The 12,512-nt window shown below is 40.8% G+C and overlaps 1 protein-coding gene across 6 annotated transcripts in view; it reads left to right on the top strand.

Moving 5' to 3' along the window:
* The window catches only part of zmiz2 (zinc finger, MIZ-type containing 2), a 29,475-nt gene that overhangs the window by 3,638 nt on the left and 13,325 nt on the right, over nt 1-12,512 (top strand). For 4 of the 6 annotated variants that reach the window (XM_044175054.1, XM_044175055.1, XM_044175059.1 and 1 more), the window contains exons 2-6: nt 3,615-3,716; nt 6,165-6,282; nt 8,811-9,013; nt 10,531-10,693; nt 11,640-11,843. In XM_044175054.1, the coding sequence (XP_044030989.1) occupies nt 3,667-3,716; nt 6,165-6,282; nt 8,811-9,013; nt 10,531-10,693; nt 11,640-11,843 (738 nt within the window). In that variant the 5' untranslated portion in view covers nt 3,615-3,666. The remainder of the gene's footprint in view (nt 1-3,614; nt 3,717-6,164; nt 6,283-8,810; nt 9,014-10,530; nt 10,694-11,639; nt 11,844-12,512) is intronic. The other 2 variants (XM_044175056.1, XM_044175057.1) reach the window with 1 other exon arrangement.

Below are 12,512 nucleotides of genomic sequence, written 5' to 3'. Positions count from 1 at the left end.
ATCTGTTACCAAAATAGTTTTAATTTTCTGTTGATCTATTAATTGTTGAATCATTTCAGCTCAAATTTGATATACTGTTGGGTATTTTAATCTGTAATAATTCATTATGTTGTATAATCTCCTCATTTGTTCAGTATGCAAAATCTTAATTGGTAAAGTAACTAGTAACTACAGCTGTCAAACAGATGCAGTGGAGAAAGAAGTATAAAGTAGCATGAAATGAAAATACGCAAGTAAAGTACAAGTACCTCAGTTTTGTACTCAAGTAAATGTAAGTTACACCACTGGATCACAACAAAAGAGCCACAGAAGTCTTTGATTAATTTACATGATGGAAGTTGGAAAAGAGAAAGACCGGCAGCTAATAAATAATGTAAAGTGTGTTTTTATTTTTGATTTTTATTTAATCATCTTTACTGACTAGCTGCCGACCTCTCTTCCCCTCAAGCAAATCATACATACTTGATCATTAATAGACTTAAATCGATTTATAAGTTTAAATTAATTTGATTTTTAACCTTTTTTTTTAAGCTCTGGATGTAATCAGCAGCTTTAAACTAATCGATAGAGACTACAGTATGTTTGGATTAGTGTTAACAACATTAAGGCTGCTTGACATTACTGTAATACACGAGTCCAGGCAAGAAATCACGATGAAGAGCTTGATGCGATGACGTCATTAACGCACGAACCTTTAGTTTAGCTGTAGCTGTAATATTAATGGTGATTACTGCTGGTTTTAGTTTGAACTTTCTCGATGCCGATCGGATTCCTGAGCTTTGGTACAGATACCAAAATTAACCAACAATTTATTTTCGATTCCTTCGTGAAGCCATTGCCGATGGACAATGGCATCGTTGTTGCGGGGGGGTCTTTCTTTACTTTTCCTCCCTATATGTTATGTTTTAAATCACGCTGTTACGATGGTAGAGGGCTAAGTTCATCGGCCCAACCCAAATTCCAACATCTAAACTCAGCGTTTCTGTTGATACCAATACAACACCAAGTCCGTCTACCTTAACTCATTAAGATAATAATAAATCAATATCGTGCACCAGGGATTGCCCTGGCGGCCTGCCGTGAATGTAACGTTTAGCAGAAATAGTGAACTTTATCATGGCGCTGACAAAGAAGCGAAAAAGAAGAAATCGGTAAAACTGGCAAAATTTTAATCTTTTTGATGAAAAGATGATTTAAACAAGATTACGAATCTCATCAGGCGTTCTACGCCAACGTTCAGTACTTGATGGTTTCACGGCCCCCGTCTGCGATCATCACAGGAATGAAATTAGCAGTTAGTTTCATTATCAATTAATCTATCGATTTTTATTTATTTCATTTTTTTTTTTTAAAGATATGTTTTGCGCATTTCCCGCCTTTTTATTGGACGGAGTGCGAGTGAAGAGGCAGACAGGAAGTGGGGGAGAGAGAGGGGGGCATGACATGCGACACTGCGGTTATATGTAACCATCCGGCCGCCAAGGAGCTCCTGTCGATTATTTCCTGTTGATTAATTGTTTAGTCCGTCAAATATCAACAATAGTTAAAAACGCCTCTCATAACTAGGGGCCCAAAGTAATAAAGTAGTAAAGCAAATAGTTTGTTTTGTGCGACCAAAAGTGGAAACCCCAAAGGTCTAACATTTACTGTCGTAGAAAACAAAGAAAATGAGCAAATATTCATATTGTTTTGGACATTTTTACTTTAAAAAAAATATAAATCTGGAACTTTCTGATCAAAAGATGAATACGCAAGATTATGCATCTGGCCACGCGTTTCGATGGCAACTTTTGTTTGATGTTCGGTGCCGCGGACATATTTCAGTCTGAGTTTTGACACCCAGCCCTCATGCCGGTCCTCACAGGAATGGAACGAAGCTCCTGTGGTGGGAGTCGCATCTTCCCCTGCATTGCAGAGCTGAAACGATTAGTCGATTAATCAATTAGTCGATGGATAGAAAATTGCAGAACATTCAACATTTTTCAAGCAAAAGGTTTGAGCTTCTCAAATGTGAGAATTTGCTGCTTTACTTTACGGGCTGTTGGTCGGACAAAACAAGACATTTGAAGAACTGTCAGATTAATCAATAATGACATGCATATATCGTATTTTGACTGCATCCTCAGTTGGTACACATAATGTGCAAATAATTATTTCATGCTATTATTTAGAGCTGCAACGATCAGTCAGTTAATTTATTGGCAGAATTAGCTAACTATTAAAATAATCAATTAATCGTTCTCAAATGTGAGAATTTGCTGCTTCTCTTCGTCTCACATTATAGCGAATTGATTCATTTTAGGTTTTGTCGCACAAAGCAAGACATTTTTCACAGTTTTCTGATGGTTTATAGACCAAACAATTAATCGATTAATTCATAAAATAATCGTCAGTTTAAACGATAATGAAAATAATTATTTAGTTGCAGCCTAAGTATTATTTAAAGATTAAACCAACACACAAATTCATTTCTAAACATCAAACCATCTTGAGAAACTCTCTGTTTTTCAGTTTCATCTGCTTTTGCACAAAAAGCTGAAATCAGTCCAAAGTAAACGGCGTGGTAGTAGCTGAAAGCAGAGGGTCAGCTGAGGGTTGACAGTGTTTTTGCCGCCAGTGCGACGGCAGTAGCTGAGAGGTAACGGGGAAAGGACAAGAAAAGAAGAGAAAGCGAGCAGTTGGATGAAGAGAAGAAGTTTACGGGTAAAGAAAAGGTCAGGAAGTTGAGGTCAAGAGAGTGAGAGAACGGCGTGTCTCAGTCCTTCCACTGCAGGTACAGTCTCTGCTGCTTGTGTTAAATTTCAACATCTGATAGAGACAGACATCTTACATGCCCCCCCCCATCCTTTGTGTGATTTAGCTGCTGAGCTGTGATGGAAGTTACAAGCTGATGTCTGCAGGCTGTCAATGCCTTTTTTGATAGGAGGGAAATCAGGTATAGCGGTCATGTGATACGAGCAACCACCTCCCCCCCCTCAAACACACACAGACAAGATGTGGGGTGTCTGACCCAAATCTGCAAAGTGCAAAAAGGAAACCAAAAAGAAGAAATGAGGGGGAGAGGATGTTCAAGGCTCTGATGTTATAAAATTAGCACGTCAGTTGGCAACCGTCAGATAAAGAAAATCATTAGTGGGAGGTAAGATGAAGTGGGGATGTGTAGAAAATAGTGCAAACATCTGGTATTTAAGGAGGGGAAAGTGGCAGGTAAAGATGCGGCGGCGTTTATTTTAATGAACCGAATGGAAGAACAAGATGCAGCGAACAAGTGTTGCGTTAGCGAGCGGCTGATTGTACGTCGGTGTGCTGCTGAGAGGAGAGTCTGCCTCTTCACATCTCTGTACTCTTAAATTCCTTTTGAAATCAGCAAGCTAAATTTAGCTCCCAGCACCCCTCCCCCTCCTTTTGAGAGGTATCGGAGCTACAGCAGTCAGTGATAGGCTAACGTTTTGATGTGCTCAGTCCACACACACAGATTAAAGTGAGTGGCTCTGAGTGGGAGGGCGCTGTGTCTTTGTGCACACAGTGTGGGCTATAGTGATGATAAATTGTTGCTATGCAGCAAATGAGCTCTGAGTGACCATCTTTTTTATGTGTGTCTTTATCCCTCTTAGGGCTGCCTCTTGAGGACAGTGGGGGCTCTCTGATGATCCCCACGTTCATCCGATGAACCCCCTCAACTCCATGAAACCCTCCCTGCCTCCCACTCCACAAAGGTACACACACTGTAGTGGCATTAAGCTCAGTGTCCTCAGGTGAACCATGCGACCCCTCACCTGCCCAGAGGTGTGTTTTGTTGTGGACCCCAGGGACCTGTATCGCAACGTCAGGCTCTCTTTGGGTTATCTGGCTTCACTGAGCCTAAGCTCCAAGTTTCCATCCAAATGAAGCGCAAATTTTAACTGAATTTCCAGAAAACCTGCAAAAGAAGTGCGATTTAAATGTGCATTTCCATCCACTGCTGTTATGCAAATATTACGCTGGGCAGACGCCGTGCGTTTTTATTGATCTTGTACACTGCACATTTTTAATCTGCCTTTCTGCTCGGCCAGAACCTGCAACTTTTATACTCGTACTGTTCGGATCAGCTGGCTGGCCACTGACAGTTCCAATAAAGTTTATTCTAACAAGACGACCGTGTCCTCAACGATGTTGACAAAAAAAGAGAGAGAGGGGCAGCGTTGCTTTGTGCAGTTGTACTATGAACGTAAAGTATGAAGAAAAAGAACAATATGGAGCTGCAGAGGACTGGAAGATGCAGACAATAACGTCCGTTTATTCTGCAGCAGAGTACAGTTTTAGCCACAACATGTAAAATGCTACTGCTGTAATATTTAAACTAGCTCACTACAGTTTATAACGGATCTTTTGACAGCAGCCATGAGGGAAGTCGGGCAGCTGAACTGTTCAAACTGCAAACAGACGACCAAAGCCTTGATCGTTAACGCAATTAATAGCCACCGTGACCCCCTCGAACTGCACATCAGACAACAACCAATCTGGCGACCAATTCGGGGCTAAAATCGGGCCGAATCTGTACAGTGTCTGCCCGGCTTCAGGAGTTGGTTCGTCAAGATAAACAGCAGGTGGAGCTAATTCTCCGGTCGCTGCCATTAAAGCATCGCAGAAGAAGAGGACACAACGAGATGACGCCATTAAAAGAGCTCCAGTCGAAGCTCAGACGATGGAAAACCATGTGGGAAAACACGATGATGTGAGGAAGGTTACAGCCTCCTCATCGCTCCACACAGATCTGATGTGTTCACATGCTTCATCCATGGCATCATTTATTCACTAAGTCTGTTTCTGTCGCACTTTGTTTTTCTTGATACACCTCAGCCAAGAGGAAAAACGTTTCCACTCAGGTTTTTTTAATGCGAAAACTGAAAGTGCATATACAAACAGGTGGATGGAAACACACTTATTGGTGAAACTGGATAACTGGTATCATGAAGCTGGTTATCAACTGGTTTCCGATCCCGCTTTTAGCACATTCACGTGAAAGAGGCCAAGTTCTTAATCACAGGCAACATCATTAGAACCATTAGTGGAGTACTTAATATGACATGAGATGAAACTGTGATACCTGCAGGGGAAAAAGTGATTTTCAGTGAGGTAAAATATGAACAATATAATCACACAACTAGAATGTGAGACACTTTCATGTGAGACGGTTCAAAGAGAAGTCAGGTTGTTTCTCCTGCCAAAGCAGAGAAGAAAACTAATAGTCTGTGTCAAAAAAAGGCCTGAATAAAATAAATGAATTAAACTATAAATTCAAAATGGCATTAATTCAAGAGTGCAGGCATGGGTGCCGCCGCCGCCGCCGAACCTGTAGTTGTAATTGTACGAGAGTAAAAAGAAATGGATGGTTCCTCTGCAGATTGGTGTTTAATAACAAAGAAAGAATGAATGAATCCCATCAAACAGGGTTCAGTCAGCTTCAAATCCTTAATTACACACTGTCAGGGCAATCGACTGTTGAGTGTTCTCTGTTCAGCCTTTTTGGAAGCATCTTGATTACGTTTACTCAAGCCAAAACACACTTTAATTGAGTGCAGCCACAAAGCCTGTTGACGGCTCTATTTCTCTCCAGAAAGCCATGAAAAAAGCAAGAGACGTGTTGCCAACTCACTGACGTGACGAGCAGCCTCAGAAAATGTGGCTGATTGTAAAAAAAGGAGGAGAGAGACAACAAACCAGCAGTTTGATTCGATCTTGTATAGCTTATGATTCTTTCCCCCAAACATTGTGAAAAATGGACAGTAAAATATATAAATAATAATAATATATATAAAGACCCCCCCCTCCAAAAAAACCCAGTTATGCGGGTTAAGATGTCAACTTTATTAAATCTGCAAATGTGGTATGACAGTAATGCTGTTGTGGTAGTTTCCTGCTGAGGAAATGGTTTACAAGGAAGCAGAGGGGTAACCTCAACCGTTCGATGAACAAACCATGCTCTGGTTAATTGTCAGTTCACCAATGTGGAAATGATGTATTGACGACCTTTTTAATCTCTGTGCTGCTGCCGTGCAAATAAGATTAGATGTTAAACATACATTTGTTTTTAATCACATTGTCTGTGATATTATTGATATCTGGACGAATGCTCTGAACCCTCCATAACCATCCCAGTAACTCAGCTTCATATCCTTCTGCAGCAGCGACGGCCCCTTCCTAAATGACCCAGTCTCCTGGCAACCAGGCACCAATCAGCACCCAGGATCTCTCTCTGTAGTAACCACAGTGTGGGGCGTGACCAATCCCACACACAGCCAGGTAACACATTTTTTTTCTCCCCCTGTTTTATGTGCTGTAATGATACAAAACCAATTACAACGTTTAAAAAAAAAAAAAGCTTGTGTTTTATTTATTATTTATGTATGAAATCAAGGCCCATATTTATCGGACTGCTACAGTAAAAGTACAGTTTTGGACTTAAGTGAAATTAAAATCGTATTTCCTTTGACTTAAAGCTGCTATAATCAATATTTTTTTATATTAACGTGTCAAATGACAACGTGAAAACAGCGTGTCATTTATTTATCTGTCTTGACCCACAACTCTACAGTTTGGTTCACTCTCAATGCTGCCATAGCGTCGTTTTCAGGGAAAAAGCTGTAAAAAGCCACTACCTGCTCAGCAGGTTATGCACGGTTTACTTGTGTTAAGGGCGTTGTAGAGGTGGCTGTTCCTCACTTTACCTTGCCTGGGTCCAGACCGTTGAATCCACCGAATTCTGTCTGATATCAAGCAACACTTTACCTCTTTTCCCCCCAACATTTTTATTCTTGATTATTCTGCCACCAAAAAAACGGGTCAGAGACGGGCCGGAGACTTTGGCTGTTGAAAGTGACCGATCAAAGGAGCGGAGACTGTCACTGTCTATTCCATCCCGGCCTCCAAAGTCTCAAAAGTCAACTTGACATGTAGCTCGCACGCACTGGTCTGTGCGCCCGTGTCACGTGCACGCGCTTTGTTTTTATAGTCTAGTTTACAGCCGACCTTGTAAAGTTGCACCACGTTTCTCACATTTCTCTGGGATGCCAGCGGCGAGAGAAAAGCATTACATTTCTTAACAATCTCTTCGCATCCTTTCGGCTCTGGTGACTGTTGGAGTAAAGTGCCCTTTTGATTATGTTTTCTCTGATATGTAGCACCTCCTCCATCACCAGCAGAATTTCCTCCAAGCTTCAGTTTGGTTTTATTTATTTTTTTAATTCCATTTTGGCCAATTTCCTATAATTTCCCCCCAGTTTTAATTGTTGAAGGCTATTTGTTAATATCATGTGAGTTATTTGTTCCAGGAGATATTTAAGAATTCATACGAATGAAAGTAAGTTGATACCAGCTTATACTCAAGGAAGTTATTTAAAGAATGAACAAAGTCATCAGTGGAGCAGGCGGAGGCTGAATCCACGTGGCTGTTTGTCTCAGGGCACTGACGTGACTGATCTTATGAAGTTGTAAATAAACACTTGCTCTTAAAGGTCACTCTCACACTTTACTGTAAGTAGGAGTGAGCTGTCCGATAAATGTGTCTCATTCTTCACTTGTAGAAAAAACACTTTTACTCCTCAGTTGGCTCTTTTAAGTCATTTTTTAATTCTCACAGCTTATTAAATATGGTCTCAAACCCTCTCAGAGTGATGCATATTTGGTCCTACTTATAAGTGTAGGAGTAAAAGCATTTTACCAACTTTTGTTATCCTGGGATGCATCTTCTCCGGGATGTAGGAGAGCAGCAAGGCATTCCCAGCAGGTGAATTGCTGTGGGACAAACATGCGCGCACATTCTGGGAGGTTTGGAAATATCAAACACAGAAGATTTGATTTTAAATATCAACAAGCTTCAAATATCAACAAGCTTCATATCCAAGCTGTGTGTGAAAACAGTTTCTTGCAATTTATGCTTAATTGTCAAGTCAGTTTCATTTATATAGCCAAAAATCACAAATCAGAAATTTGCTTCAAAGGGGAAAATATAATGGCAGTTTTTCACTAATTGTCTGACATTTTATAGACCAAACAATCTGCAGATTAATTGATAATGAAACTAATCATTAGTTGCAACCCTCAGTGAATCTACTTTACTGCTTGTACTTCTCAAAACTTAACTTTTTTTTCCAACATGCCTTATATGTTTTGTTATTATATATTATTATTGTTTTTATCTTATTTCATTTTTATTCATTATTTTCTGATTTATTGTCTGATTTTATTTGCCTCATTGCCTCCTGAAATGTTTTAATCCTGGTTCAAGCATGTGAAGCACTTTAAGTAACTTTGTTTTGAAAAGAGCTGAATAAATAGTAGTAGTACGATATTACATCAAGTCTTTCCAGGAAACTTCCTGATGGACTCGTAAAATAAAGCACTTTGAAAAAACACCACTGTAAGTGCAAGATTGTAAACCCCCGGGCATTATTTAGAATAAAATGTTATTTGTGTAACTGTATCTAGATCAGTCTGTCAGTGTTTTGAATGTGTTGATTTTACACACCATAACTTCTGAGAAAAACCACAAGGTGTGCATAATTAACTTAATTTTATGGCTCTGGGTATCATAAAACAATGATGTCAGTCTGTGAAATGAGACGTGTACTTCTACGTCTACTTTCTGCTTCCTGTTTAACTTGCTTTGTGACTCTTAGGAGTGAGTCTGACTGAAGTGTCATCTTTCAATATTAACTTCCGTTCCTCTCCCACCATCCTCTCTCTGATTGACTTTATTTTACTCATTCACCACTTTATAGTTGATGTGACAGTTTACTGTGATGACACCGCCCTCTCTGTTTCCTATGTAGGTGTTTGGTGCACCCATGGGTCCGGGTGAGAGCTCTGGCGGTCACATGATGCCTGGTGGCAGCCCTGGTATGGGTCCTGGCATGGGCTCCCAGTTCATGGGCCAGCAGTCGTACGGAGACGCTGTCTCTAAAGGCTACGGCCAGCCGGTCATGTACGGACGTCCCAGTGCTGCGTACAACCCGGCCTCAGCCTACGGTGGAAGGTATGTGCTTTTCCGTTCACTAAATGTCAGCTGCAGTCAGGTCAGATTCAGCACTACATTTCTCTTTGTGTGACTGCAAATAAATGTAACTCGTCATGTTTTTTAAAGTTACAGGAAACCTGATTTCCTCCATATCTGCATGTAGATGTACTGTGCTAAGCATTTGAAGTTACAGAAAAATGTTGAATTAATCACCAGTTTTTTCAGACTTTTCTCACTGAAGTCCAGACGCCAGGATATGGGCGTTATGATTAGATTTTAATTAAATCAAGAAGAAGGCAAAGCCACGTGGCGTAGGTTGCTGTGGCAACACGCAAACATTGCTCACCAGCCATCAACTGTGTGTCTGATTTGAGATGAGCGCTTAATGACTAGAACTGAAAACACTACAAAGCAGCTTCGCCACAGCAAGAAACCAAATGAAAAGTTTGTTTGTGCTGAACAGTGATGCAGTATATGTACATATACACCTAATCAATTCAGCAACCCCATAAATGACACAACAAGCTCTGGATTTCACTCCGGGTGTTGCAGCAGAGATACAAGTCAACGATGCGGCTGTTTAACGTTACGTTTGCGCCCAAAGCTACAGCAGAATATGTGGCGGTAACAAATAGGTATCGCAGCCATTTCACAATTACCTAATTCACATTAGCCAACAAGACTAATAAGTTGACAGCCATGCTAGCAGCTCTGTGAGGCGGCACTTAGGAACAGCGTAGTTTGAGCTAAATGCTAACGACACTATGCTAACATTCTGATGTTTAACAGGTATAATGTTAGCATGCTAACGTTTGCTAATTAGCACTAAAAACAAAATAGAGCTGAGGCTGATGGGAATGTCCTTAGCTTTTCAGGTATTTGGTCACTAAACCAAAGTATTGGACAAACAAATTTTGACCTGATGATGGGACTAGATGGAAAGTTAGCGGTGAAATTGCAGTTTGCAACCATTTGAATACCGCTCGCCTCACCCTCCCCTTCCAAAGCGTGTAGGAGAAACTACGGTGGCCGCAAAAAAAACGCGAAAGGCCCGATCTAGAGCCAGTGTTTGAATTGTCCGTTCTGGGCTACTGTAGAAACATGGCGGTGCAACATGGCGGCCTCCGTGGAAGGGGACCTGCTCCCTCTGTAGATATGAACGGCTTAAAACACAACGATAATTGCTCTTAGCTGACAAACATAATTAACATCTGTTCAGCGAAAGATTGAGTTTCCTGTTCCTTTAACACTGAGCAGTTTTTTGTAAAGAACATTATTGCTCGTGCCTGGCTTTGTTGCTCTCCTCATGAATGAAAATGAAAATATAAAAACCAAATGACTTTGATAATTGAACAGTGTTGTATATTTGCATGTAGCTCTATGCTTTATGCTATTTCTGCTGGGTTTTGCATCAACATATGTCGGCGTGGCTGCTCTCACCCACTGCTGACTCATGTTCATGACGAGACCACACACACTCATACGCTCAGTTCACTCAGTTCACTTCCCACTCATCTTCCCGTCTTCCCCTGCAGTTACTCTGGTAACAGTGGAGGTGCCGGGCTGGGCGTTCGTCCTCCCTCAGACTTTACTCACGCTGCCGCTGCCGCTGTTGCCGCTGCCACAGCAACTGCCACGGCTACGGCGACTGTTGCAGCAATACAGGAGAAACAGAACCAGGAGCTGAACTATGGCCAGGTAAATGTCTCTGCCAGTAAATGTGTCTGTCTGTACTGGAGCCTGGGATCTGCAGAGGGTCCGGAGTCATTTCATTCATTTCTTTTGACTAAAAAAATAGATAATAAATAATAATAATACAACTTTATTTATAGAGCACTTATCAAAACAAAGTGCTTCACAACAAGAGAAATAAAAACCACAGTGAATGACGAAATATAAAGAAATAAAATACACAAAAGCAATAAAATAAACAGCCAGTTCAGGTAAAATCAGGATCTGCTTTCAGATAAAAATGTGTTTTGAGACGAGACTTAAACGAAGACACTGACTCAGAGCCGATGTAAAGAGGCTGAAACAGGTGGGATGCAGCCTGTCCGTGTCAGTTTTCTAGCAGTTTCAGATGTTTGAAGCCTATTGCGGCACTTTTTTATTATTTAGTTTAACATCATGAGACAGAGCATTCCTGCGCAGGATGTCTTCAGTTTACCCCCCCCAGTCACAGCTTGGGCTGGTGCCTATAAAGCCACTCAGAGTAAAATTTTGGTCTTAAATGAGTCAGAAATCTAAGAATGGCTTAATCTTTCTCAAATTCTTAGAATAAAAAATAAGTGTGGTGCATAAACGTTCCTAAGTATCAAGACTTGGTCTCAGCTCTCAAATGATTTAGAGCTCTCCTAAGTGACTTATACAAGATGTTCTTCATGCATGCCTCAATATATTGAAGCATATTTGAATGATCACTCAGCACTGAAAAATCACAGTTAAACTTTGCTAAAAGTTACTTTTAGCTTATTTATGCAAGGAGAGATTCTGAGATGCTTGATAAATCCAGACCCTGGACTCCTTTTCTTACAGTCACTATTAGTGTTTCTATAACTTTTCCCCCTGTGCTCTCTACAATGTGTTAATTACCCCAGCGGGCTTTGTTTTTACCCCGGCTGTCGTACTTCCCTTTCCCTCCTAGATGGGTGGAGCATCCTCTTACAGCACCCAGTTCCTGTCTCATTCGGGCCCCCGCGGCCCTCCAGGGATGGTCTCTTCCAGGCCCGGACCTCCACCTTCCACCGGAGGCTTGTATCCTGCTCACCCTGCCCAGACTCAGAAGATGCCCCAGCACGGAGGGTATCCAGGTGGACAGCAAGGGCTCAAACGGCCTTTTCATTCAGAGGTCAGTGAGCGGGAGTCACCAATGGATGTTTGCTCACACACCTTTTATATCTTAATATTAGATTATTCCCCTGCTCTGGTGTGGTTTCCTCAACTTATAAAAATAAAATATAAATACATCAACTCCTGACTGGTTACTATTTACACTGTTATGAGCTCTACAGTTTTATAGCTTTTAAGAACTCATGCAATTAGGTCGTAGTTATGATTAGAGCTGAAACAATCAGAGTAGTCCATTAATTGATTAGTCTTTTGTTATTTGAGTCGACATTACAGTCACTTTTCAAGCAAAAAAGCCAAACATTTGCTGGTTCGAGCGTCTCAAATGTGAGAATTTGCTATTTTCTATTTGAGCTGTTGGTCGGACAAAACGAGACATATAAAGCCGTCACCTTAGACTCTGAGAAATTATATTTTTAAAATATTTTATAGATTAGTTGCGTCCTTACTGCATATATCAATATTTTGACTGCGACCTCTTCAAATTCAAAGTCTAAAACAGTTGGCACACATGATGTGTAAAACAACTGTCTCATGGTGTTATTTAGAGCTGCAACGATTAGTTCAGGAATTGATTAGCTGATCGAGAGAAAATAAATGCACAGCTATTTTGATAATTGATTAATCGTCCGTTATGTTATTTTTCAGACGAAAAGGCTTAAAATCCTCT

Source organism: Siniperca chuatsi, linkage group LG18 (assembly GCF_020085105.1).
Source record: "Siniperca chuatsi isolate FFG_IHB_CAS linkage group LG18, ASM2008510v1, whole genome shotgun sequence".
Taxonomy (NCBI): Eukaryota; Metazoa; Chordata; class Actinopteri; order Centrarchiformes; family Sinipercidae; genus Siniperca; species Siniperca chuatsi.
The sequence above is the reverse complement of the archived record's forward strand: the minus strand, read 5'-3'. Positions and strand labels throughout refer to the sequence as shown.